The following is a 25854-nucleotide window of genomic DNA, read 5'->3' as shown; positions in this document are numbered from 1 at the left end:
AATTTGCCAGTCTTTTTATTTATAAATTGCATTCTGAAGTCTCACTATTTGGTCTGTTATTACTTGGTCTTAATTATCACGTACTCTTACATAATAATTTATCATAGAACGAGAAGTAATGAGTAATGTTATTTGATAGAGAAGATGCGTGGACGAAAATTCGAATTAAAGTTAAACTATGTAACATTTACAGATTATCTAAGATACAATATGTAGACGATTTTTAATTCAAGATTAATACCAGCAAAAATTAATGTACATACAGTTTTGCTTTACCTTTAACACCTATAACATTATATATTAAATTCATTAAAAAACATGTAGCGAATTTTTACAATGCAACAAAGAAACAATAGTTGAATACAATTTCACGATGATTTGTTCTTTACAGAAAAACGAGTTGCTAAAGTATATGCGCGAGGGAAATTGTGTACGATTACATAAATAAGTCCCAAATATATAATGATGGCAATTGTAAGAAAGAGATCGAATACAGCTGGTTTCACGCTGAAATATAATAAACTATGTTATCTACAAGAAATAATGTTGATAATAAATGAAATAATAAGTGAAATTTAAAAATTTACCTGTACACATTCAATATTGCTTTTGTAATATCATAAAATACAAATTCTGGGTCTTGCTTGTCAGGACTATGCAAGGTAACTTTAACATCTCCCAAATATCTAGCCATTGCTTCTTTTAATGTACCAACTAACATATTATTTTTGTCTGCCAGTAATGTAGCAGCCCTTGGTTGCGATGCTAAGTAACTAAACCATAAGGATAATGATTCCTTAGAAACTCCCTAAAAAAGTTAAATTCAGTTAATAAAACAAAGAGATGTATTTTCTCATTTCTCTTACTTAAATGATAAAAGATGTATACCAGAGGATCCATGAAAACCTGACTAGAGCTTAAATTGTATATATGTCTAGCTAATGCTTCTGCGACTGTTTGTGTATGTTTATATAATCTATCTATTTGTCTTGTCTCTATTACATCTAAGATCGTTGTTCTAATTGGATCTTCATGGCTTTTCAAAGTTGACAAAGTCGTAGCTGGAAATCTACGAATACTATATCTTTCGTGTTCCCAAGCCAATGTTTCATCAGCTAGATTGATTTTTTTGTGCACGCCTTCAACAGTAGTCATATTCAATGACTCAGACACAGCTTTAAGTTTTTTGTAAAAAAGACCACCCGTAGAATTTTCTTTAGGTGGTTTGGAGACATGTACATAAAGATTATCGCTAGTAGATACTGTGTCTAGACAAATAACATATGCAGCATCCTAATAATTCAAATAATATATTATATTATTACTTCAAAATTTTGAAACGAATGTATGATGATAGAGGTCTTTTAGTGTATATAATACTTGTATTATCGAGCCTTCAAGTCCATCTAATTGATCCTCCAGCCACTTTTTACTGCCCTGGTAATTAAGTTTGCCAGCGCCAGTTACAATAAAGACAAGATTATATTGTGGTCTTGATCTACTAGTGGAATACAAAGTAGAAAATAATCTTGCTATTTCCAATAATATTGCCACTCCTGATGCATTACTGTCCGCTCCGAAAGACAATTCCTATTTATTAGCAATAATATACATGTATATACATATTTTATTTCTAAGATTCTTAGCAGCTGTATGAATAAACATTTATATCAATAGTTCTCTTACAGGTGCAACACCAGCACTATCGTAATGCGTTACCAAGGCTATAGTTGGTAACTTCTCTTCAGCTCCAGTACCAGTTAGCTTCCCATGTAAAGTAGCTATTTTTACATCTGTCTTAGCTAGTGCCTGTCCAGTTGCTACAACTACTTGATAACCACTAGCAGATATAGAATTAAACATTGCTTCAGCTGCAGATCCAGCTTTCTCATCAGTAATAAAACCGTTGGAGAGGTCATCTAATATAGTTTGCAAATCAGGATGCCATGAAGTAAAATACACTGGAATTGTTGTTTCTGGCCCAAACAGCATAGATTCTTCCAGACTCATAATATGCTGCAATAAACAATAAGAATTATAGAGAATAACAATAAGAATATAGTGAAATTATAAGAATTTAAAATATAACTGTTATGTTTATGAAAAAGGTCTATCAAGAATAAAGTAAATAAACCTGTTTTTCCTCTAATGTCAAGTCATTAAGTTTTTCTGGTAAAACTACTATCAAAGCTCCAGCCTTATGTTTAATAGAGTGAAATAAACTTGGAGTAAGACTCAAAGCTTTTGTAACTACACAGTGTCTAGAAGTACTCCACCCTGTAAGGGATCTTGCTTCCAACGAAATCGGCGCACTACGGCAACCTGATCATAGATTATATAAATGAAATGTTAAGCAAGTTAGTAAAATGGCAATATTAATAAGATGAATATCCAAGGCGAAAAAATTTCGTTACCATGTGGCACACCGTGCAAGTCATACTGGTGCATTCGATACACGGGGAATTCGTGAGATGCGGCAACTGGGTTAACCGGAGAAATAATAATAAAAATCGGCAAAATTATCAGTAAATAATAAGGCAAATATCCTCGACATAGTTCAGCAAAACTATCACATTCTTCTAGCCACATATTTCTTTCTGATTTCTTTCAAGTCTACTAAAGAGTAAAAGAATACAGCTCCTAATTATTTTCATTGACCTAACATCACGAAACGATCTGTACCTAACTCATTCTTCCTCTACCTACAGTAAGAATTACATATTATATATACAACACAGACGAGGTGATAGACCATAAATAAAATATAAGATAGATCTAACATCCAGATGTAGTTTTGTGTTACAAGGTCTAGGAATTTTTTTTAAAGTAAATGTTATTATGCATTTTAATCTGATTTATGAATTACAAATTTAATTACCATGAATTTATTATAATGTAATTGTTACAGAAAACTTAGAAATTCAAATTAAATATCAAAGACTAATGACATTTCTTTCATGATAAGAATCCTTTATTTTAGAAGTACATATCATTCAATTTGTAATTTCATACATTTACATTTTATTACATTTTGTTATAACGATCGAACATTACATTTAAGCAGGGACCAAAAATAATAGTTGTTTCTAAAATTTTTATCAAACAAGTCATTGACAAAAAAGGTAACATGATCCAGTAATACATATGTAATTGTTTAAATGAAAGACTGATAACTACATCTCAAAGAAATTTTTTCAAAAAATTAATAATTAAAAAATATTTATTTTTAAGTGCTTGGTTACGAATAATCATTATAAATAAAATACAAAATTTTTTGTTACCGATAGCTATTCTCGATAATAAAAATTCCTCAATCGATAATGAAAACTAATTTCCCTAGATTTCAATCACGTGGTTTTATTAGGTTTTTTCATTGTTTTTATTTACAAGTCGTGACTTGTTAAATAAAGTTTTAATTTAATTATTATAAGAAATTGCAATTATAATACCATATGATTGTTATAGAATTTTCATAAAAGTTGCAAATAAAACACTAAATTTTAATTTCATTTTCTTGATATAAGAATTTTTTATGTTCGAATAGTTAATGATTAAAAATGACACATGAGAAATGTTTATCATTTACTTGACCTGTTTAGACGAGGTTGTGCGAATGTGCATGGAATAATTGATCTATTATCAAAGTAACTATAAGTATTATTAATTATAATTAAATATCGTCTTCATTTATGAAAATATAAATGGATTTGGACGATGATATGTTCGAGCTTAGCGATGAGGAGTTGCCGATTCCAACTCCAAAGTGCAATCCTATAGAGGAACATTTAATGAAAACATTGTCGAATGTGCAAACTCGAATCGAAAAAACAACGAATGACATTAAAGAAGTTCAGGATATGACGAAACGTATTTCAGAATCTTTGTACAATCAAGCTTTGTATGGAAAAGACATATCTTCGGACTCCGATAGTGATGTGAGTTATTTGAAAAAAAACAATAACAATAACATAATAAAAGATAAAATAAAAAACCTACATTATTCATATATGACGAAATAGTTTCATTTGTTAATTAAACAAAATTTCTTCGAAGATACTTTATAAGAGTGGAAAAGAATATTTTAGTCTAATTTTTTTAATACCAACTAGTTAGTATGAAAGGAGTTTATAAACAAAAATTAATTAAATAGAGTTTTATGTGTTATAATAAGGAATTATGAGAAAGGAAATGTGATATATTTATAATAATTACATTCAACAAGTGTTAAAGTATATTAAATTCAATATATACAATTTGTAGTTGTATGCAATAAATGGACAACCAGTAGTAAAGAAGAAAAAATGCAAAGTCAAGAAGTTCCATTATGAGATTTTGGTAATAAAAAGCAGTTGGAAATATATTTTTAATGACAAATGGGTTATTGGAATAGAACTAACGAACAGTTCGAATAAGTAAGTACATTATTTTAACAGCTACAAATAAAATATAATATAAAAAAGCTTTGATTTTCCAAGGATTATCTATAGATTTTAATTGAATTAAGAAAATAATAATAGTAATGTTTTGATGTGAGTGTTGATATTTTTATCTCCACCTTGGACAATCAAATAAGATATTTATTTTATCATTGCTATTTCCTTAACTAATTTAATTAAATACAATTTCATTCATTGTAAGATAAGATTAATTTTCTATGTAGTCAATTGTTTTTTAAATTTCTTTATTTTGTAAAATAATTATTGTCGTTTCGTGTTTGCAATTTATAAAATTATAAGGAATTAAAATTTATCGTATTATCTTTATCTCGATCTGGTTTTACAAATAATACGATTTCATTTGCAGTAAATTTTTCAATAATGAAAAATTTATATTTGCATTAGATTTAAGTACTACATAATGTGCTGTACTATTTAATTAAGTCTTTATAAAAAGACCATTTCATTACAGAGATGTAACTCTATTAACTCAAATATCACTTCTAAAATATAAGTAAATATTGGAAAACTTTGAACTTACAGATCTCTAGATATTCTTGCATTTGGAAGTTGTATAATTTAACATACATCTTACTAATGCAATTATAAATTACATTTCCTCAAGGCAGTATTATTATCATTGGTACAATGACAATAATTACTATTGCAACAACGTTTATATCAATATATGTGTATGTATATTTATATACACAGATATATACATATAGGATCAGGGAAAATGTATACATGTTTTTCAAAATATGCTAACACGAAACAATTAGCTCGATTTACTTTAATTAAGTTATATCTGGAATAAAACTTCACTGCACTCATCGATTGTATTCTGTAAAAATTAATTCAGTTGAAACAAAGAAAGGGACGTTACTTCTACATAGTCTATTGGGAATGCAAAGTATTCTATTTCGAACTAATAGGCTATTCTCATTCGATGTTAAAGCAGAAAAAATTCGACAAAGTGAGCATCACTCTTACCATAAACCCTCGTATATTAAAAAGTTCATTGTCGCATATGGTACTTAAGCAACGAGGTATTCTCATAGGTATAATACATTTAAAATCTTTTTTGCGTTGATTTATAACAGTTTACAAACCTCTTGTTGCCTTAGGCCCTAACAATTGAATATACTGTAACGCTTCGTTTATCAAAAGTTTAAATGCAGCAGCAGTGCTTTGCAAGTGTATCGCTAATTGGAGCAATTCTCGGTATGTTTCTGTTTTCTCATCTTAATCTTCAACAGATATTTGCTATCAAATATTTTCGTTGTAATCGACGCCATTTTAATAGGTGTCGTTTAATATTTAAAGACAAAAAAATAAAAATAAGAGAAAAACAATTCCAGCGTTGATACGCTTGTTAGTAATGTACGAAATACTAGCATTACTTTTTACAGATTAACTTTGTATCCTCGTCTCTCCCAAGTGCTATGTACTCATCGGGAGAATAATCGAAAAGCACAAAATCGTACCTGAAATGAAATACCAAGAATATATTATTATTGCTATTAATATTTCATTATAACTATATACAGTTGGACTATATTTTATATATAATTACACCTTATCAATTCTTAACGTTAGAATTCCTCTTGGAATTAACTAGTTATCATAGCGTTAATGGGTGTCCCTTATTAAAATTTTAATTTACGGTCGTACTATATCGTTTCCACTTAGTATACTTACCTAAACATCTCGTAGAGATCTTTGATCTGCGATTTCGATAATTGAGCGAAATAATTCTTAATAACGTCCTTCGTTTGGACACCCCTGGTAGGATTCTTCCATTCAGGTTTAATGATGTGACCCACGTGAGCTTGTTTTATGAGATAATCTTGATCTTCCTTTAATCAATATATTTTTCCAATTAAAATATAGAATTGATTAATTGTATCGTTTACATAGAATTTTTTGAAAGATATATTTACATGGAGCGTTTCAAACTTTGCAATTACGTCGAATCGTACTTGACACGGCGTACAAAAGATCACAATTGGAGTCCAGTGCATATCAAGTTCGTTCCCAGCTCTCCATTGACATAACAACCACCGTACAAATTCTTCAAAAAGTGGATATCTTGGACCGTGTCGTCCATTTGTCTTTCGGTCCTAATCATAGTCGATAATGATTCATTAAATTCGACAAGACCAATCAAATTGATGAAACATAGAAGGAAAATTAAAATAACATACATAACATTAAAGATGGTTTGTCCTTACCCTAGATCTATAGTTCCAAACAATATGGGATCCAAGATTACTGTGAAACGTATGCGGTAAGCTATGCTCCAATTTATCTCTGTAGGCGCTGAGCAACCTCTCGAACGGATGTCTTACTATCAAGAAACTAATGCTGTCGTTTAGGAACTTGTTCAACTCATCGGCCGTGTGTCTGGGATATTTCTGCCTCGCCAGAGAAACAGGTACAGCTTTCGAGGCCTTTAAGAACTGTGGGCTGTATCTGAAAACAATTTATGAAGTTTGATGTTGATCAAGCTGTTTATTTAAACTTAGCCTGGCAGATGTTGGATCAGTTTTGCCATGAGCATCGAATGTTTTATTTTATAAGGATGATAATGTAAAGAGCCGACTAAGACAGATCTTTATCTCTCTGAGATATTTAAACTGAGATATTTAAACTTTTATGGAAAATTTAAAGATGCAAAAATACAGAGAATGCATAAAATATACAGAAATATATAAAATATTCAAAGCATTGTACTCGTAATAAGTATTACATAACAAATATGAATATATAATATTTAACAATGAATTACATTTAATAAACAATAACGGGTAAAAAAACTCTATTTAGATTCCATTCTTTTAATTATGCTCAAAAAAATATAAATTTGCATAAAAACTCGCAATCTAGCAAAGTTAAAATTCACTAAAAAAATTTGAAAGAACGATGATATATGTAAATGTATCTTAAAAAGTGATACGTGTCAAAATTGTCTCAACTTTTGTTGCATGAAGGTAAAAGAACATTTGGCAAATTGAATGCTTCTTACCCCGCAAGTAGATTGAAATTATACATCCAAGAGGTAGAGGCCGCTTTGAAGACGTTGCACCATATTAAATGATATTCTCTATTTACAAGAAATTCCCAGGCGTTAGGCCTGTGAAGAGAATCGTTTCCAGGCCTGTCTAATCCCTCTTCGGCGCATTTCTCCGCCAGAAACTTCCTCCTTGTATACAATCGCTTCTCAGTTTCGGCGATCGCTGCTTCCTCCATTAGCCTTTCCTCCGGTGTCAGGTTCGCATCCTCCTGTTGACATTAATATTCATGTTGTATTCCATTAATTATATAGAACATTTTTAAGATGCTTTAAAGATGTGTTTAATTAGGACTACATAAACATTCTCACATCTCATTAGGAGTAGTAAAATAAGTAGACGTTATACGTCGCTTTTACTTCTAATGAATCAGACGCACAAATTGTATTCGTAGATTTTACGATGAGTTAAGATACTAAGAGGCGAAACGGATGTAGTAATACTTAGGGTCGTATGCATCACTCTACTTCTACAAGAAAGGGTTGAATTAAGGCTAAGATATGTTTTATACGACATTGATTGAAGTTGAGGAACTCTTATTCTTTTAAATTTCTATCGTTTGTCATCAGTTAGTTGATGATGCCTGCTATTATCATGGCTATTATCATATACCTATAGAAATCGAGAATCCAGGTACTCTAAAAATTCAGATAGACCAAAAATTCAGGTATTCGAGAATTCGAGTACTCGGAAAATGTTGACACTTGGGACCTGAAACCTGAGATATTTAATAATTTGGGTAACTGAAAGCACTAACATTAAAAAGATTCAGGTACCAGAATACTATTGTGTTCTAGTGTTCAAGAATCCGGGTATTTTTACGATCATGTACTCGAAAGGTGAAATGATCGAACGATTTTAATATTCAGAAATTCAAGTATATACAAATTTCAATGATTAAAATCTGAACTATGTTTCAGGAGATCTATAATTTGAAATCAGATATCTGTGATATTTAATTTATAATAATATTTCTTTGTATTAATATTGGCCAAACTATAAAATTTCTGTGTCATACGAATTATTTATATTAACAGCGTCGCGAAATTGAATACGCATTATGAAACTGAAATTAAAAGACTTTGTGAACATGATTCGCGCTGCAAATTGTGCAAGTTTTAGACATTGAACACTGGCCAAGATTGCTACAGAAGGGTAATCGGTATCCGTTTTATCGATATAATTACCAACACTTAATACGAACACGTATAAAATCAATCGGTATCGGTTTTCACGTTCTACGCGCAAACAACTGCAGTAATAATATTATATATTATATATTATAATATATATAATACATTTGCGTTACTTTGCTACTCATTTCGAGCAGTATATCATTCATCTAAACATAAAACCGCTGTTTGTCATGCGAGGGATTATTTACATAGTTTCTCACTGAAATTAATGTATGAACCTCTAAAAAAAATTAAATTGGTTATAAAAAAATTAATCGTAGCAAACTAGATTAATTTCATTCACACTTGTTCTATGAAAATTAATGATAGTTTCATCCAGAATCTATGAGAAAAATATAATATTTTTATGTTTTATATTACTACTATTTAGTACAGTATTTAGTATTTACTACAAATTACTACTTATGTAAATTGTTACTAATTGTTAAATTACTATTTAATATACAATAAATTAAAAAAGATTGCCCATTTGTTTTAAATACTTTAAGTGACTGCAATACAGATTTGTTACTGATTGTCAGCAATCCCACGACTTATGAAGGAATAATTATGAATAAATAAACCAGTGTAAGAAGAACTAGAATAGATGAAATCTCAATATTCTAAGATTTGTTTGCATTTTTATAGACAAGCTCTTTAGCAACTTGACAGTGTCTTTTTAAAATTAATACGGACATACCAAATGTTTACAAAGAGGTCTCAAGTTCAATGCTATTATCAGTAGACTATGGATTCTTATACATTTATGAGATATTTGAAGATATAAAAATGCAGAGAATGCACATAAATATGCAGAAATATATAAAACATTCAAAACAGTACCTTCTATGATATTTAATAGATAAAGCATTTTTCTATTGAAATTCCATTTCGTAAATTATATTTGCGAAAATACGAATTTGCATATTATAATATGATATATCTGCAATCTAGTTATATATCAATATTATGAAACAGAAAATTTTCTTTAAATATTTCTTCACGTAATTGCTGCCAAAGAATTCAATCGAAAACTTTAATCATCATCTTGACCTTTCGACTAAATTTCTGCTACGTAGAATCTCCCAATAATCTTCGGCAAGGAATTTTCAGGAAGTAAATATCCTAAGACAATTATGCGAGCAATTTTGCTTCAGCGTTCGACTGCAATGCGTCAAATAGGCGTACAATGCGTAATCATATCGAGCCGCCAACGCAGCGACGAGCGTTCCGATTAATTGCAGAAATTAGGAAATTGGATTAACCTTGCATACAGAAGGCCGGCGCACGCGGCGTGTGCACGTCTGTCCGTAAAAGAAAATGACTTCGAGAAGCGAGGAGTTTTGAATTCTAAACTCGAATGGCTCAATCGACTGAAAGCCTACGAACGTTGTTCGTGATTCGAATCGTTTAGTCCTCTTAGAATTTGCATGATAATTGCCTCGTTTCACAATCCATTGACTTTCTAGTTCCTAGACTAATTTCTGTATTAGGTATTTGTTTGTGATCTCTGTCCGATCGTTCCATTGAATCTAACATAGATTTGTTAGGTTAGGTTAGGTTATAGGTTTGAGATTTAAAATTACATAATCATTACGGCTTATAATTATTTGAATAACCAGAATATTAATTTTTGTATTAATCTTTTACGATCTGTGTTCGATCGGTTCGTTGAACCTAGATTTGTTAGGTTAGGTTAGGTTAGGTCAGATTTCATGAGGATTGAAAATTACATATGTAGTTACTATACATAATTATTCCAGCGAATTCTAAAGTCGTTGGACAATTGCTCGAATAATTTCAATTTAAGACACTTAATGTATTAAAGGTGCATTCTTCGAATAATTATGAGTAGTACATGCCCTCGTTCATAAGTAACAGGCTATTAAGAACTTAATTTAGAGATGTCTCCGAAAAGTATGTATTTAGAAGAAAATCTTTCAGAAATATTATTATTTAGAATACTTGAATTTTATTTTTGTCCATGATCTTATACTGTTGCATATTCTCGGGAAATTTAACAGTGTCGTTCTAGAGTTGAGAAAAAGATTGCTAAAAGGAACGCTGTTTACATCGAGATTGACCTCTTACACTTTTTGAAGCTTTTTAGTAAAGTGATCCTTATAACACGACTAAGTTACAAACTGCGGGGAAACTTCCTGCAATTTTGTGCAAACGATGTTTCGTGAGATTTTATAAGGGATTACGTTCGCAATTTCACGCGATTTACTGTAACGCTACTTAATTGAAGGACCTTGAAATTGGTCATCAATTAATCGATACTTCATCGTGTTTTTGTAACTTAACGCGCACTCAACGTGAACTTTAGAATGCCGCAACGAATGCATAGAAATGAGCTTATAATAGAAAACAGTTTTTTCTCACGCGAAGTCAGATGCTAATCAGTTCTTGCGACGATTAAATAAAACTAGATGGAAAAAGGGAATAAGGAGAATATTGAGTTTACGGGTGTAGTGCGAGTGTTTAATTCTAAGATTTCTTGGAATCTGCGAGAACGTCTTAGAAACCCTAGAAACGCTTATAGTCGCTTGTAGAACGCTTATGATGAGTCAGAAGATGAGCTAAAAGATAATTCAGGCCTTTAGATAAAGAATTTCGTGAATTTGCTCTGTTAATCATTTGCGTATGACTGGGTTAAATCTTCAAAATTAAACATTACCATTTAGTAGATATTAGATAGCAGTTATTAACGATATTCGATTTACTTATTTATGGTCAATAAATAATTATTAACAACAATCATCGATAAAATCAATATCAAATTAGATATTTGGTAGATAAGAAATTAAATTACTGGAAAGTACTGATTCTAACCATATTTTAATTTTTTCTTTTTAATTTTTATAATAAAAGTTCTAATCTTTTGCTTTTGGGTCGCTAGACTTTTATTCGATGTATACTTAACTGAGTATAGCTACTAAAACTTTTAAAATTCAATTGTGTCTAATACAAAATGATTATATTTTGTCCTTAGACTATTCAATTTTTCATTAAATCAATACTTAAGTTAATGCAATTGTATCACGTAATAAAATACTAGAAAAATGGATCTCTAAAAGAAAATTCTATTTTACAAAAACTAAATAAAAATAATAAAAATTGAGCTATTATTTAATTGTAAAAACTAAATACTCTTACCTTTAATAATCTAAGCTCAATTACAATTCATCTGTTAAAATAAAATCCATAGAATTCGCTAAGATCTTTCCAATTTTTGATCTTACTCCTCCATCTTCCTTAGATGTTAAAATCTTAAGAAATTCCTCCATGAATCAAACATGTCAGCTTTTTAACATTTCCTATGATCAATCTGAGCTACTGTACTCGAACAACTGGTAAGATTCTCTTCCTCTCTGAACAAACGATAATGTCGTCGATAAAATGATAGATTTCTGATGGTCCCGGGGGTGGAACTCGATGGTCGTGGTCAGGCGGAAACGCCGAATATAGAAATAGTGGCTTCCGTTTATTGATTTCGGAGTGGAAGTCGAACGGCTGCCCCTGATGTCGACGCCGACGCCGACGCCGACGCCGACGCCGATGCCGACGTGGCGAATATGGGCCACACGGGTGGTGCAGCGTGCGCTGCACTTCCTCAACTTTGTATCTGTCCACGTGTACGTGCACCTGTGTGTGTCTCTGTAGATCCGAGGACCAGATAAGTTTCGAAAATCATCACTAGACTATGGATTTTTACGCATTTACGGGAAATTTGAAATTGCACGCAATACACGTAATATGCAGAAACACATAAAATATCAAAATTGCTATACGCCTTACAGTATTTAGTAAATTAAGTAATTTCCTACCCAGATTTAATTTTTTAAAATTATTCTCATAAAACTGTGAACTCGCATTAGTATCCGCAGTCTAATCAACATAGTATGTGGAGTTGCGAAGAAGTAAAAAAAAAGTGGAAGAAATGCAGATCTGATTAATTATAGTGTAATATTTCTATTTAAATGGTACAATTATTTATTAAAATTAGATATTTGATAGATAACAAATTAAATCGTTGGAAACTATTTCTTGTCCTTTTAATTTTTTCTCTTGTTAATCTTTATTTGTTATAAATTTATTATAAACGTCCAAAATTATAATCTCTCGTTTTTGTATAATGATTCTAAATTCTAGCTAATCATCAAAAATCTAAAAAAAATCTACCATACAAAGGACCTGCATAATATTTTCCATTAAGGTCCTTTTCTTTGCTTAACCTCATAGACCAAATTGAATATGACTGCAGAAGTATCATCACTTCGTTTGTATCGTTGCTTTATGATAGACTTCTAACGGACCCGTACACCAGTTTATTACAAACAAAGACATTAAGTGTGTAAAAATTAAATCAGCGTATCTTTAGGTAAATTTATCGTTTAATTATCAGTTTTGCTTTTACACCAGTCATAAATGCATAATTATACGATACCGATCAATCACGGTACGTTTACTTGTTTGATAAAAGAAAATCGTTCATAGTGGCCATCCTCTAATTATTTTGAACAGTGTACTGTGTGTTGCCAAAAGTCTAATAATGCAGACTTTTGGAACATTCAAAGACAGTTTCAGCAAAAGTGAAGTTTCTAAAAGGATTTAGAGTTGAGTTAGGAATAAGTAGGAGATATAAAGAGATTTGTAAAATTTCTTCAACTCTTGAAATTGTAATTTTAACTCTTTTTGCATTTATAGACAATTAGGTCTATAAGTATAGGCAAAGAAAAAGACTTTAATGGAAAAGGTTTTTATAGGTAAGATTAAACCATTTAAATATAAGCAAAAAAATCTTTTACTTTGAAAATGATTATTCACATTCTAAGATGTTTTCGTTTGATGATAGTGTTATTTTTATAATTTAATATAGGGATCCTCAACTTCAGATGGTTTGCATCAACAAAGTTAGATCAGGAAATTATAATCTGAATATAACTCGTGATTCATCGTATAACCGTGAATATGTACCAAGATTTGGAACATGTTTTATGGTCTAATCTGCTTAATCTCTAGGAAAAGTATGCTAAATCAGTTAAGGAAATATAAATAGGAATCATGATATTCAGTATGTTTTTAAAGGATCCAACGATTAAAGATTAAAAATCACGATTACTGATAAATTTCTCAAAATTAATAATCTTAGAATAAGTATAAGTTAGAAGCCAGTTGTGTCCGTGCATTGTTAGATGTATCTACCGTATATTTAAGTCAAGTACCTAACATGTATTTAAGCGAGTCTTTAAGCTACAAGTCTATAGTACAACCTTATTACATTGATCAGAAAATTATACTGTTATAATACAGCATATCATGTGAAAATATTGTTTTTACAATTTCGAAACTTTGCATTTTATGTCAATATTAAAAACTTAAAAAAAATACATTTTTAATCTAATGATTATATCGATAAAGAATCCCAAGATAGCAATATTATCGATTAATTAATTTTAAGTGATTAATTGCTTAAACAAAGCAAGTGATTTTGAAATGAGTCCAATTTGTCTATGTATCGATTGATTTGAGTAACGACGCTTTCTTAAATATTACATGAATCATTAATGCTATTTTTGTTTGTAACAAAAGACAAAGGATTAATTTTTAATTAACTCGCCTACATCTAAAATTATTCTTATCCTAATTTTGAAACCAAACCTAAGATGTTTTACTTGAATTTGTTTATGAAATTAGAAAAAAAAACTGTTTCAAAGAAATCATAAAATACTTTTGGAATAGAAAAGGAAATCACTTTTACTTTTTTAAATAAGGTAAATATATTTCCTTTATGGATCGTAAATGATTCTTTCGGCTGTAAATATTTGAATATCAATAGTAGTCGGTTTTACTATTAAAGAAATTGCTCCTTTATTTAACCTGTAGACCATCCAACGAGATATACACATTCTACAATTGCCGATTTTTCCAATAACTTTTATTTAACTTTTCCAATAACAAGTGGTTTTATTTATCTATTCATTTTTACCAATTGCGATTCCTATTTATTTATATTACTTCCTTTATATTATGGAGACGACTGATGTTGAAAAAATATGACATGTACTTCTTTTTTTAAATTGTGGATACTATTAATATTAAAACAATTATCAGTAATTTTTCTTATATTATGGCAACCATTATTATTAAAAAAAATTCTCTTCAACATTTTTTTTTAATCGTAGAAATAATTATTATTTACAAAAATTCTAATTAGTATCTTTTTAATTATAAAAATCAATGATTTTACAACAATGTCCTTTTTATCATCTTTTTCTTGAATTATGCAAGTAACATTTTATTTCAAAAAATCCTATTCTGCTCAATTATGGGAATATTACAGCTAAATATCACAGTGACTTCATTCAATAATGGTTTCCGTGTACAACGTAATTTAAAGATCGATGCAAGATGATTTACGGAAGCGGTAAATAATTTTTTGTTCCCTCGACGTGAGTTTCATAATAAATTGCCTGAAACGATGCTTATCTAGTTTGCCGCACTTGTAACGAGGGACACACCGCACTGGGAGAATAATTCGCTATTTCAATGACATTAAGAGTGATTGCAACACGCCACTTGCTAGCTCACGAGTGTCTCACGGTGAATATCTTCTAACTTCTCCTTCAAAAAGAAATCTACATAGTGACATCAACTCTTCAGTGTGGAATTACCTATGACGTGCAACCGATCAAAGAAAGCAAATAAAATTGCAAAAGAAAAAATTTCAGAAATTTCTGTCTTAATTAAAAAATAAAAAAGAAAAGAATATGGAAGTACTTAATAGTATACAATTTTAATCGAAGAACATAAAAGAATTTTTAAACAGTTTCTACAGCTACGCTCACAGTTGAAAAATCAAAGAGAAAGAAAACATCAAGGTGTTCGTCATTAGTGGAAAATTACATAGGGTACATACTGTTATTAAGAAATATAAAGAAGCTATAATTGTAATTGAAAGATTAAAGGAAAGATCAAAGTATAGATTTCAGTGTTTCCTATAGCGTACAATCTCAATGAAGGAAACTATATATAAACAGAATGCCTTGAAAATACCTAGAACTACGTTTATAATTAAGATACCACAGAGAATATATTAAACTTCATCACAACATCGCAATCTCAACCAAAAACATAAAAGCGAGAAGATTTAAAAATTATTACTGAAGAAAAAAGAGAAAGTGTCTAGATTTTACTTAGAAACAACTAACGAAATTTTTGGATAGAAATAATCCAAGTATTCATATGTAAATTACAAATCTAGATACTTTGGGATATTTAATATCTTACACATATTCAAAATGAATTTACGTATTTTGTGATTTAGAGAAATCTAAATATTTTTAGATCTCTAAATATCTCCATTAAAGATAATATATAAATTTTAAAAAGATATCTACAATTTACACAAAATCTCAAGAAACGAAAACTTTATTGTAATTTGCGGTTGAGATCATTGTAAGGTATTGGATTTTAAAAGATCAATCCTGGACCAAGGAACCTCTTCTCAGTTTGCTTAGTCTATTTTCAGCTAATATATTTTTCTTGTTCATCACTGGTCAAACACGGAAAGTATTAAGGTGGACCGGTTCTAGTGGACCACCATATGTGCACGGGTAACGCACACATTATGTAAGACCCTTCCGTAGCTCTTCTATCCAGTTGGATAACTTCCTTCGGTTACGTTTTCTCACTAGAACTCAATTCTCGTACTTGTATGCGGATCGTCGCACTTTTGCGCAGAAGATCAATGGAACCGGACAAATACTTTACGTCGCGTCGTCCGGTAAAAACTATCTTTATCTACGTTTCTCATGAACGCATGTAAAGACAGTTCCTTTCGCCGTTAAAGTTAAAAGCCATGTTTGCCTTTGTTATCATACGATGCACAGGATGTACCGGAAATTTTTCAGATATTCCTCGAGAGATAAATTTAAGCCCTGTATAGGATGTCACGTGACATGGAAATCACATTTGTATATACTAGTGTTCCTACATTTTTAAGCTTCTGTTTTATTTCATTACGTTGTTATCGTATCTTATTAATATTTTGTTATGTCGATAGAAATTGCTTTATCCATGAAGATTATTAGCTTATCAAATTTAAATTAAATTAGGAAACTGTAATTACGCACAATATGAACAAATTAAAGAACAAAAAACAATGAGTATCCAAGATCAAGTATTAGATATATAGCACAGTGATTCGAATTTTAATGATGACTTAAGATTAAAATTGTAAAAGGCATTTAATTATTAAATTGATTAAGTATACAGTGGAATAAATACTCAATTATTAAAATTAAAGTTTTAATACACATTAAAATTAGAATGGTAGAAAATCTATATTCAAATCGTAAAAAATATTTGATCAATCAAATTAAGCAGAATAATTAAAACCACTCTAATTAAGATTTTAACGCAGATTAAGATTCAAATGGTAAAAGGTTTCTGTTCAAATCATAAAAAATATCACACTAAAAAGCTATTAAATTATTAAGTTGATTAGATATATTTAAATAAAGCGTAATATGTAATTAATTTTAATACAAATTATTAAAATTAAAATGATAAAACGTCTCTACCTTCAACTTATAAAAACTGTAAAATTCTATATCAAAGTAAAGACTACAGAAGGTATCATCCAAAATCAACTGCTATGTAGCACTAGTAAGAAGTGGTAACAAATGAAACCATCGATTTTTATTTCCCGTCGACGGATATTCTCGAACGGTTAGAAAAACGTCAAATAAAACGACAATCATCTGTATCGGCGGTAGATCGATTTATGTCGGTAGAGTAATTGTCGAGATTGAGGGGTAACTGTAACCATCCTTTGCATGCTTAAAGGGGTGGTATCGGACGACTGTAGGCAGAACTGCATTTGTGTGCCGCATTGCGCTCCTGGAAGTCTGCCAATCTACTACGTTGACTTTGCTTTACGTAAGGAGACCGCTTTTCGATGTAACCTCTCCACCGTGGGGTAAAAAACAAAGGCAACGATCTTTTCTTGGAACATGTTGCACTTAGGTCACCCTACATTTGCGCAGTACCGCAAGAAAAGGATTCTTCCTTCTAACCGTGAGAAGAAGTCACGATGCATGACATCGTCACAATGGATACGATAAAACAATACTTTTTTTCTTACACACCGTGAACGTATATTCCTGGTACAGGTGAAGTCAGGAAGATTCTGTGGCTCAAAATAAGACACCAAATATAACTTATACACCCGTGAGCCTAAATTCGTGGTACAAATGAAGTCAGGACGATTCTGTGAATCAAAATAAGATATCAAATAAAGTTTATACATCGTGAGCCTAACTTTGTGGTACAAATGAAAAGGATTTACTTGAGATTGAAATCAAGAGAAAAATTAAGAGTAATAAAATTACATTGGAGGTTTCATTTTTTAGAAAGTCAAGCTTGAAAAGTTCTCAATTATATACGTGATATTTCTGTTCACAAGTATCAGGATACCTACTGATTGTTGGTTTTGCACAGATCATGGTGGAGCCAGGCTTGTGGTTATACAAAATAAGACTGCGAACTACGTACTTGTACAAAATAGGAATCTTATGTATATGACAATAAGCTGATGAAATTATTTGCAAGAATTTCTAGAATTTTAAAATAGTGAATTAACAATTATAATAATATGAGGACCCCTATGTAATGTTTCGATCAAAATTTATTGAAAAAATTGAAGATAAATTGAACAGCCCGAAGTTTAAACATTAAAATTGTCCGATTTTATGATGACAAAGAAAATGTATATATGTATGTACTTCATTATATACAATTGGTGAAATTTTTTATTACAATATTGAACATATAATATTGAATGAATTAGAAGGGCGAAAAAAGATGTGGTAAGGCGAGAGAGTAAACAACGCATTGGCCTTTCTCTTCCCACCGCATCATGCGAATAGAATAACGGATTATATAACTATAAAACGCTTAAGGATATATCTTAGTAACATGAGAGAAGTGGATAAATACACCTAGTCTCCTTACGAAATCATTTGTTTTTTTGATATAGATAAAAAGGTGCGCATTAGCAAAAATTAAAACGGCCTAATGTACATGACTGAAGGGATATGAGTATAATGGACACACTACATTGGCTTGTGTATAGTCATTAGTCAGGCGTAATCGCACGTTGAATAGATTATAAAGACTTCACTGTTTGAGGAAGCCAAAGTGTCACCTACACTAGAGAGCAATTTTATACACCTTTTTATGTGTATAAACATTATGTGTATAAACATTATTGAAGTAAATATGTCTTATTGAAATGTACAACGAATTATTATAATAACTACTAGTAAAGTAAAAGATCAATATGAAAACGTCCAAATTTTTTAACCAATCAATGACGAAGTACTAGACGATATTTCGTCAAAGACAAACAAATCCAAATTACTTTAAATAATAATGCACATCTAATCTCATAAAGTATTGTAAATGTAATTTTTCAATAACACCATCTGTCTCATCTAACTTTTAAGGTTATTTCAAACAACTCAAATGAAAGAACTGTTCCTTTAAAAAAAGGGAAGGAACTAGAACAATCTTTCAGTGTTTCGAACAAAGGGATAGTTTTCGGCCGCGTTTCTAACGAGAACGAGTCTTCTATAGCTCTTCTAAAGTAATTGTTCCTTAGAAAGTGATCCGCCTAATTTTCCGGTGTGGTCCAAATGCCGAACGAGCGCGCGCGCGTGCACAGAAAGCCTTCCGCTAAGAACAAAAGAAATCCTTGGCCAGTGTCAGATAAAAGATCGTCACTCACCTCCAACAAAAGCCCTTGCTGCACACTGTTGCCGGCATCCTGGTTCGATAGAACAAACACCAGCAACATCAAGATGCCAGCAGCCAGCAACGTTCGCCTAATCGTCGCGAACACATATCGTCGTAGTGTCATCTTCTCACGATGTACGATCTTTCTTCGATACTCATAACGAACTGAAAAATAAAACCGAATAGATTTCTATTGCATTCTCATTAATCGATACGATCAATAAAAAAGATAAACAATACCTTGACCGGGAATAAATAATGATTAGATTGTGGATTTTTATGCGTTTATAGGAAATTTGAAACTACAAAATTGCACAAAATGCACATAATACGAAAACATATATAAAATATCCAAAGTATAGTGTTTCCTATAATGCCTGGTAGATAAAACAATTTTCTATCAAAGTTCTACTCTTTCAGTAATATTCTCAAAAGGTATGAATTTACATAAAAATGTACTATTATGGGGTTAATAGATTTTTCTAGAAAAAATTGAATTAATCAAATATACGATGTTTTATAGAAATTTAACATGTTATGTGTATTAGAATTATTAGTGTTTGCCGCGTTATTATAGTTAGGCTTACTTATGGCTAGGTATTACAGGTGAATATTGAGGTTAGATAACAATGGCAGATGGTTTGTCATTCATTCAGTATCACTCGTGGTTTATGAGAGATTATAACAAAAATTGAAGATTCTTTTCGTGTTTATTTTATAAAAGATCTATGTTTCAGAAACCTATGTCACGTACCCTGAATTATTGATAACAAACTTAATTGCATCCTTTTTTCTCTAAAATGTTTTAAATAAACTTCCTAAAATAATGGAATTGGTCCTATATTTATTAATGACGCTATAAATACCTAGCCATTAGAAATTTGAATTATTCCATTACAAACATGAATTATGCGCAATATAATGGAAAAAATACAAATAAGTAATGTTTCGTAAAGAGTTTATTGGGATACAATATATGTATGTACATCATGTAATCACCAGTCATCAATAGTCACGTGTTTGTTTCGTAAGGATGCATGTTACGAACCTGTTAGAAACCTTAAAGTGTAACAATAGTATAAAATTACATTTTATTTGAAGTTAGAACTAAGATGAAAATATCTTTACCATGTACAGAATGCTATATGGTTTATGTTGTTTATTAATTGAAAACTAGTTAACGGTACCTATACTAATCATAGTACAAGAAGCAATTTACATATGTGTTATCAATTTGCACTTTTTAACTCGATAACAATACTCTAATCATACATAAGTAACATTATAGTAATATTAATACTATAATTCCTTGTATATTAACGATATACATACAATATTGATTCTTTCATGGAATCATCAAACAAGTATCTATTGCATTTGGTATACACTGTTCGATATGAAACGATATTTCGTAGATTAATATCGATCGGACTTTACTTTAAAAAATTGGTCATTACTATATAATATTATTAGAAAAGATATATATATATATATATATATATGTTTGCTCATTCAACTAAGTTCCAAGGCCATTGCAGAATAATACGTGCAATACTTATAAAGTGGAACGTCAGATTCAAGGATCGATGGCGCTCTATCGAAAAGTTTGCATGGAAACGCGAAATGCACACGCGCGCATAATCCAACGTTTCTTTTTATCAATTTAATTTTACATCTTTTTTTATAAATTTATCTGTCAAATAAGTTTCAGACACATCTTCGGTAAAATCATTACAGTAATTATCGTTACATCTTGTCATTAAGGACTTTTTTATTTGCTAATTATCATTCATATGTTATTAATTATATATCTAATCGCTAAGCAAGTATCACATCCGAAAAAAAAGCGACAAGCAATTACAAATTACAACAAAAAAACAAAATAATGTCCTTTGTATATTTTTTTATTTATTCAAAATTTGGATAAATAGTTTTAGTCCAATTTTGAACTTTGGTAACTAGATTATTCTATTATAGTAAAGTATTACATGATAACTTGCAAGTATTTCCCAAATTATAATACCCAGAAATCAGAATTATGTATATAGATGTATGACTACTTTACTAAAATCATTTTTCATTTATCCAAACTTTTTCACGTTTTACTTAAACTAATTTTTAAAATAAACAGTAAATATGGCAGTTCTAGAATTATTTTTCAAATTTTGTTCCACAGAGTGACTAACAAGTGATCAGATAATATCAAATGTCAAAATGGATGAAAGACGCGAGCAACGAACTTTTTAAGTAGCAATGCAGTCGGTGCATACGTTTCCTAGGTCAATGGGTCACAGGACATCCCTTCTTTTTCGTGACCTAACTCATTCCTTTACACAAATAATCATATATTTTGCCTCCTTTCGATACATTTTTATATTTATTTGCTCTAATACGTACTTGGCGTGGACATATATGCCCCGATATCAAGATTCAACGATGCATCTATCGTACCCCCTGCAAGAAATCCAACCTTCACCTCTTCGATTCTTCCACTGGATTTGATCTTCTGTATATACTTGGTCGAAACTGACCGCGAGTCGAAATACAATTAATATACTTTTCGAGATGCCAAACACGTGACAAAACTGACTGATTGAACGAAAACTATAGGCACCACATGATCACGGCGGCATCCTGCAGATTACTGAAGACTGAAGAGACACACACTGTTCCGTATACTTCCATGCATGCGTCGTCTGCTACTAACTGAGCCGTACTCGCTTCCTGATTGGCCGACATTTTCGCGGGTCGATTTACTCCATGATCACCTCTGCGTATGCGCACCACATTGAAACTGTCTTCGTTACCCTTTGCGACACTATACAGACTCCCTTTAATTATCTATCTATCCTCCTTCGAATATTGCTTTCATTATCGAGCAATATTAAATACCAAATAGCTATGCAAACGTTTCCCTTTAACCCTCTATGTATCGAAGCTACTTTAAAGTAACACTTTCGCTAGAATACTGCTATCAACCAAATATGCTTAGAACCCTGATCGAATTTATAAGTAACACTTCTATAAAGTTCTTTCAAGTGTCATAAAATAATGTCAACGCCTAGACAAGCGTGTTACTTGAATAGGTTTGATGTATCTGTAATGAAGATAGTAGTAGAAAATAAATGTGAGAGTTAGGATGGGGACTTAACAATAATGAAATGAAAAATTGTAATTCTTTTTTCATTATTGTATTTGTTACATTATAAAAGCATATACACAGTTCATATTACAGAATGATATGAGTTAAGAAATAATAAATACTAAAAAAAGGAAATTTTACTATCTCGATTACATATTCCATGTCAGTTTGTACACTCCATATTTCTAATTTCGTATAAATATCAATAAAACAGTATTATAATGTTATCTACGTTACTTGGTAACTAGCCATTGTCCACTACTTAGTGGAAGTGAGCATTACAGTAGAACTCCACTTATCTAAATTCATTGGGGACAAGTGTGAAATAATTAATATAAGAAGTGATACGAATAGAATATGAAAATTTCCAACAAATGGAATTTTACTGTATATTACCTCTCTAATTTGACTTCTTGAGATATTCAACTTCTTTTCAGGAAAATAAGAAATCCCCAGGTTTACATGTCTCTCGCAGAAGACGACGATCTTTGTGGTATGTCGATGATTTGGAACTTGGAGAACGAAACATTTGGATACCCAATCAATGAGATTCGACCATCTAGCAAAGTCGTTGCTACCGTCGTTCTCGATTTACCAAAATTCGATAAAAAGCACTTCTGCGAGGTGTATGGTACAATCGCCTACGAAGTCGAAGAAACAGAATATCAAATTCCAGTACCTATTATCCGCCTTACAATCGAAGACACTATCGACGATAGTTACCAAGTCAAATTTCTAACCGCTGGAAACCATGTTAGCCCAATAGGAACGAATGATATTGTGCCAATGATTTTAGCATTAAGAAGTACATCGGTGGAAAAAAATATAAATGCACAAATAAAAGGAGTTCCTGAAAGAAATAAAGAATTTCTGAAGTTCTTGAAAGAAAAGTCTTTTCAAGAAATCTATACAAATACTTATATTGTACAGACAACTGGATGCCTGATGCACTGTTTGATTGAAATATTGCCTAACATCAAAACACAGGAAAAATTAAGAATTTCTGCAAGGTGAAAATAATGTTCTTTTGAGAATTTTATATTTCAAAAATAATTAAGATAAGATTTAATAAATGATTAAATAATTTTGTAATGTTCCTAGCAAAGCTACGTTTCATGAGGTTCAACATATTACATATATCGATTAGTTTTAATGTACATTATGAAAATACTAAAATTATTTTGCGGTAAGTTATTATTCTTAAAATATTTCATTGTGAAAATCAGACATTGAAAACGAACAATGAGAATTTTTGGAGAATAATTTTGGAGATTTTTTATATAATCTTCCTTCGGTTAAAATACAATAAAAAACATAAAAATAATTTCAATAAAAATGTATAAATAAAATAAAAATCGATTGAATTTAATAAATTTCGTTTCAGATTGTTGACAAAAGTTAATTTTCAACAAATCAATTTTTTCAGAATTTTTACTGAAAATTAATTATTAATGGTATTTTTCCTAATAATAATATATAAATTCTTTGGTAATATGTCATCATTCATAATTAAATATAAACATATAAATTAATTCCAAAATCTTTTCGTCGCTTAGTTTTCAATACAAACAGGTCTCCGCAGAAAAATTTTCGTGTGTATTTCTGTATCGTAAGCATTAACGTAATAATTAAATTAAGTATTGATATAATATATACTGTATTTCATGAAATGTGGCTTTGTTACAAATAGAAATATATCCAACTTTTTAAAATTTTTATTATTAATTTCTTATCTATTTTCATTTACCTCAAAGGCTATATATACATGTATTTATAGATCTAGCCACCAAATGAATATAATATTACGGCTTGTAAAAGAATATTTTCCGGATATCGTGATTGAAGAAGATGTTAATCCCATTCGTGCTGCGATGACCCTCATGGAGGAATTAAAATTATATCTCCAGGACGCGAGCACCGCCACGCGACAAATGGCGAGAATAAAAACTGACCTACTTATCCCGTGAACATGGTAAAACAGATTTTGTTCATTAACGGGGGAATAGATTTGACGTACATGTACATACCAGTTATACTAAAAAAATAAGATCCTTAACCTCAAATAAATGAGTAAACAAATATATATCGTGTTTAAAAAATCTAATTGATCCATTAACATATGTAATTAATTCAAAAATTTTTATTATTGCACGTTGCATTTTTATACGAAAGAATCGTGTAAAATACGTGAGAACATGATATTTATACTTAAAGGACACGTATGACAATTTAAAATATCACGTATAATATTCATCGAGTGTTTTTATATGAAACTGAACAGTACAAATCGTAAGAAATGCCACAACAATCATCTATTGATATAACTGTAGTGGATTGTTATGCCCGCACCAGCATGAGTATATGACCATAAGCTGTAGGAATTAAAGTTATATTTTCAGGACGCGAACACCGCCACGTAACAAATGGCGAGAATAGGAACTGACTTCCTATCCTTATCTCATGAGCACGGTAAAACAGATTTTGTTCATTAAAGGGAGAATAGATTGAATGTATATAGTATATGTACATACATACACATAGTACATACTTACTGTCAACGTTAAAATTCATTTGGAATTTCTCTAATAGAAAAGGGGGTTATAGCGAATGAAATTTTCTATCGTTCTCTTCTATTAAATTTTATATTTTATATTTTTTATATTTATGTATAATTTGTATATAAATCTTGTACACGGTTGTTCACTGTATAAGATTCCCGTATGAAATCATTATTTATTTGAGAGTTCAAATCGAATTGTATAATATCGAAGGATTTCGAATTATTATCATCTCACTCCTAGCTCTTGCTCCTAGACAATAATATCAGGATAGTATGGCATAGGTAGTAGCATCGTAACTATCGAGATCCCGCCGAAAACCGGTTTACTCACTACTACTTTTACCTAACTGCAATTGCATAAGTGTAATGTTGATATAAAACTATGTTATATCGTGTACGAATAATTTTCATGGAAATCTCAACTGTGTAATTTATTATAGATATATTAAGGTTTATATACTTGTTATCATTCATCCAACATATTTCGTTTTTTATGTAAATGTGACTAAACATATCTATATATAAATACATATGGAGATGAGTCTCAAATTCGAAGCTTTTCGCTGCTATGAAAATCTGAGTTGCCTCAAACATGATCTAATACTTAAAATTCTTGAAAGTTTTTAAAAATTCCAAGTTTCTAAAGTTTCGGTAAGTTTTGAAA

The 25854-nt window shown here is 30.5% G+C and overlaps 3 protein-coding genes and 1 long non-coding RNA gene across 5 annotated transcripts; 1 reads left to right on the top strand and 3 right to left on the bottom strand.

Moving 5' to 3' along the window:
• Positions 1 to 128: 128 nt before the first annotated feature.
• LOC138187849 (BOS complex subunit NCLN) lies at positions 129 to 2742 on the bottom strand. The gene is made up of 7 exons (XM_069129055.1): positions 2415 to 2742; positions 2135 to 2322; positions 1687 to 2016; positions 1381 to 1590; positions 889 to 1293; positions 588 to 808; positions 129 to 507 (listed from the first exon to the last, which is right to left on the bottom strand). Exons 1-7 carry the CDS (start codon positions 2587 to 2589, stop codon positions 369 to 371), a joined length of 1668 nt encoding a protein of 555 aa, XP_068985156.1. The 5' UTR covers positions 2590 to 2742; the 3' UTR covers positions 129 to 368.
• Positions 2743 to 3381: 639 nt separating this feature from the next.
• Positions 3382 to 25645, top strand: LOC138187618 (uncharacterized). Of its 2 annotated transcripts, XM_069128578.1 has the most exons (5): positions 3382 to 3644; positions 3734 to 3935; positions 4261 to 4412; positions 23068 to 23640; positions 24408 to 25645. In XM_069128578.1, the coding sequence occupies exons 1-5, from the start codon at positions 3565 to 3567 to the stop codon at positions 24595 to 24597; spliced, it is 1197 nt and encodes a 398-aa protein (XP_068984679.1). In that variant the 5' UTR covers positions 3382 to 3564; the 3' UTR covers positions 24598 to 25645. The 2 variants fall into 2 exon arrangements, with proteins under 2 accessions (XP_068984679.1, XP_068984680.1); XM_069128579.1 differs by having other exon boundaries at positions 3384 to 3935; positions 24408 to 25638.
• On the bottom strand, positions 4703 to 22128 carry LOC138187619 (carbohydrate sulfotransferase 11). Its single transcript, XM_069128580.1, has 7 exons — positions 21886 to 22128; positions 19481 to 19653; positions 7465 to 7721; positions 6671 to 6911; positions 6380 to 6559; positions 6138 to 6295; positions 4703 to 5923 (listed from the first exon to the last, which is right to left on the bottom strand). The coding sequence occupies exons 1-7, from the start codon at positions 21896 to 21898 to the stop codon at positions 5836 to 5838; spliced, it is 1110 nt and encodes a 369-aa protein (XP_068984681.1). The 5' UTR covers positions 21899 to 22128; the 3' UTR covers positions 4703 to 5835.
• Positions 22626 to 23493, bottom strand: LOC138187622 (uncharacterized). Its single transcript, XR_011175227.1, has 3 exons — positions 23354 to 23493; positions 23027 to 23271; positions 22626 to 22929 (listed from the first exon to the last, which is right to left on the bottom strand). It is a non-coding gene; the product is annotated as an uncharacterized LOC138187622 (long non-coding RNA).
• Positions 25646 to 25854: the final 209 nt, after the last annotated feature.

This window comes from Bombus flavifrons, chromosome 15, assembly GCF_040668555.2.
Source record: "Bombus flavifrons isolate JBK064 chromosome 15, iyBomFlav1_principal, whole genome shotgun sequence".
Lineage (NCBI taxonomy): Eukaryota > Metazoa > Arthropoda > Insecta > Hymenoptera > Apidae > Bombus > Bombus flavifrons.
The sequence above is the reverse complement of the archived record's forward strand: the minus strand, read 5'-3'. Positions and strand labels throughout refer to the sequence as shown.

Coding starts and splice junctions, on each gene's coding strand:
- LOC138187619 (XM_069128580.1), bottom strand. Junction 6,912..7,464: donor AATTTCAATCTACTTGCGGG/GTAAGAAGCATT, acceptor AATTGTTTTCAG/ATACAGCCCACAGTTCTTAA. Junction 5,924..6,137: donor GATCTCTACGAGATGTTTAG/GTAAGTATACTA, acceptor ATTTCATTTCAG/GTACGATTTTGTGCTTTTCG.
- LOC138187849 (XM_069129055.1), bottom strand. CDS start 2,589: ATGTGGCTAGAAGAATGTGATAGTTTTGCTGAACTATGTCGAGGATAT. Junction 2,323..2,414: donor CTTGCACGGTGTGCCACATG/GTAACGAAATTT, acceptor ATCTATGATCAG/GTTGCCGTAGTGCGCCGATT. Junction 2,017..2,134: donor TGACATTAGAGGAAAAACAG/GTTTATTTACTT, acceptor TGTTTATTGCAG/CATATTATGAGTCTGGAAGA.
- LOC138187618 (XM_069128578.1), top strand. CDS start 3,565: ATGAGAAATGTTTATCATTTACTTGACCTGTTTAGACGAGGTTGTGCG. Junction 4,413..23,067: donor CTAACGAACAGTTCGAATAA/GTAAGTACATTA, acceptor ACTTCTTTTCAG/GAAAATAAGAAATCCCCAGG. Junction 23,641..24,407: donor AAATTAAGAATTTCTGCAAG/GTGAAAATAATG, acceptor ATGTATTTATAG/ATCTAGCCACCAAATGAATA.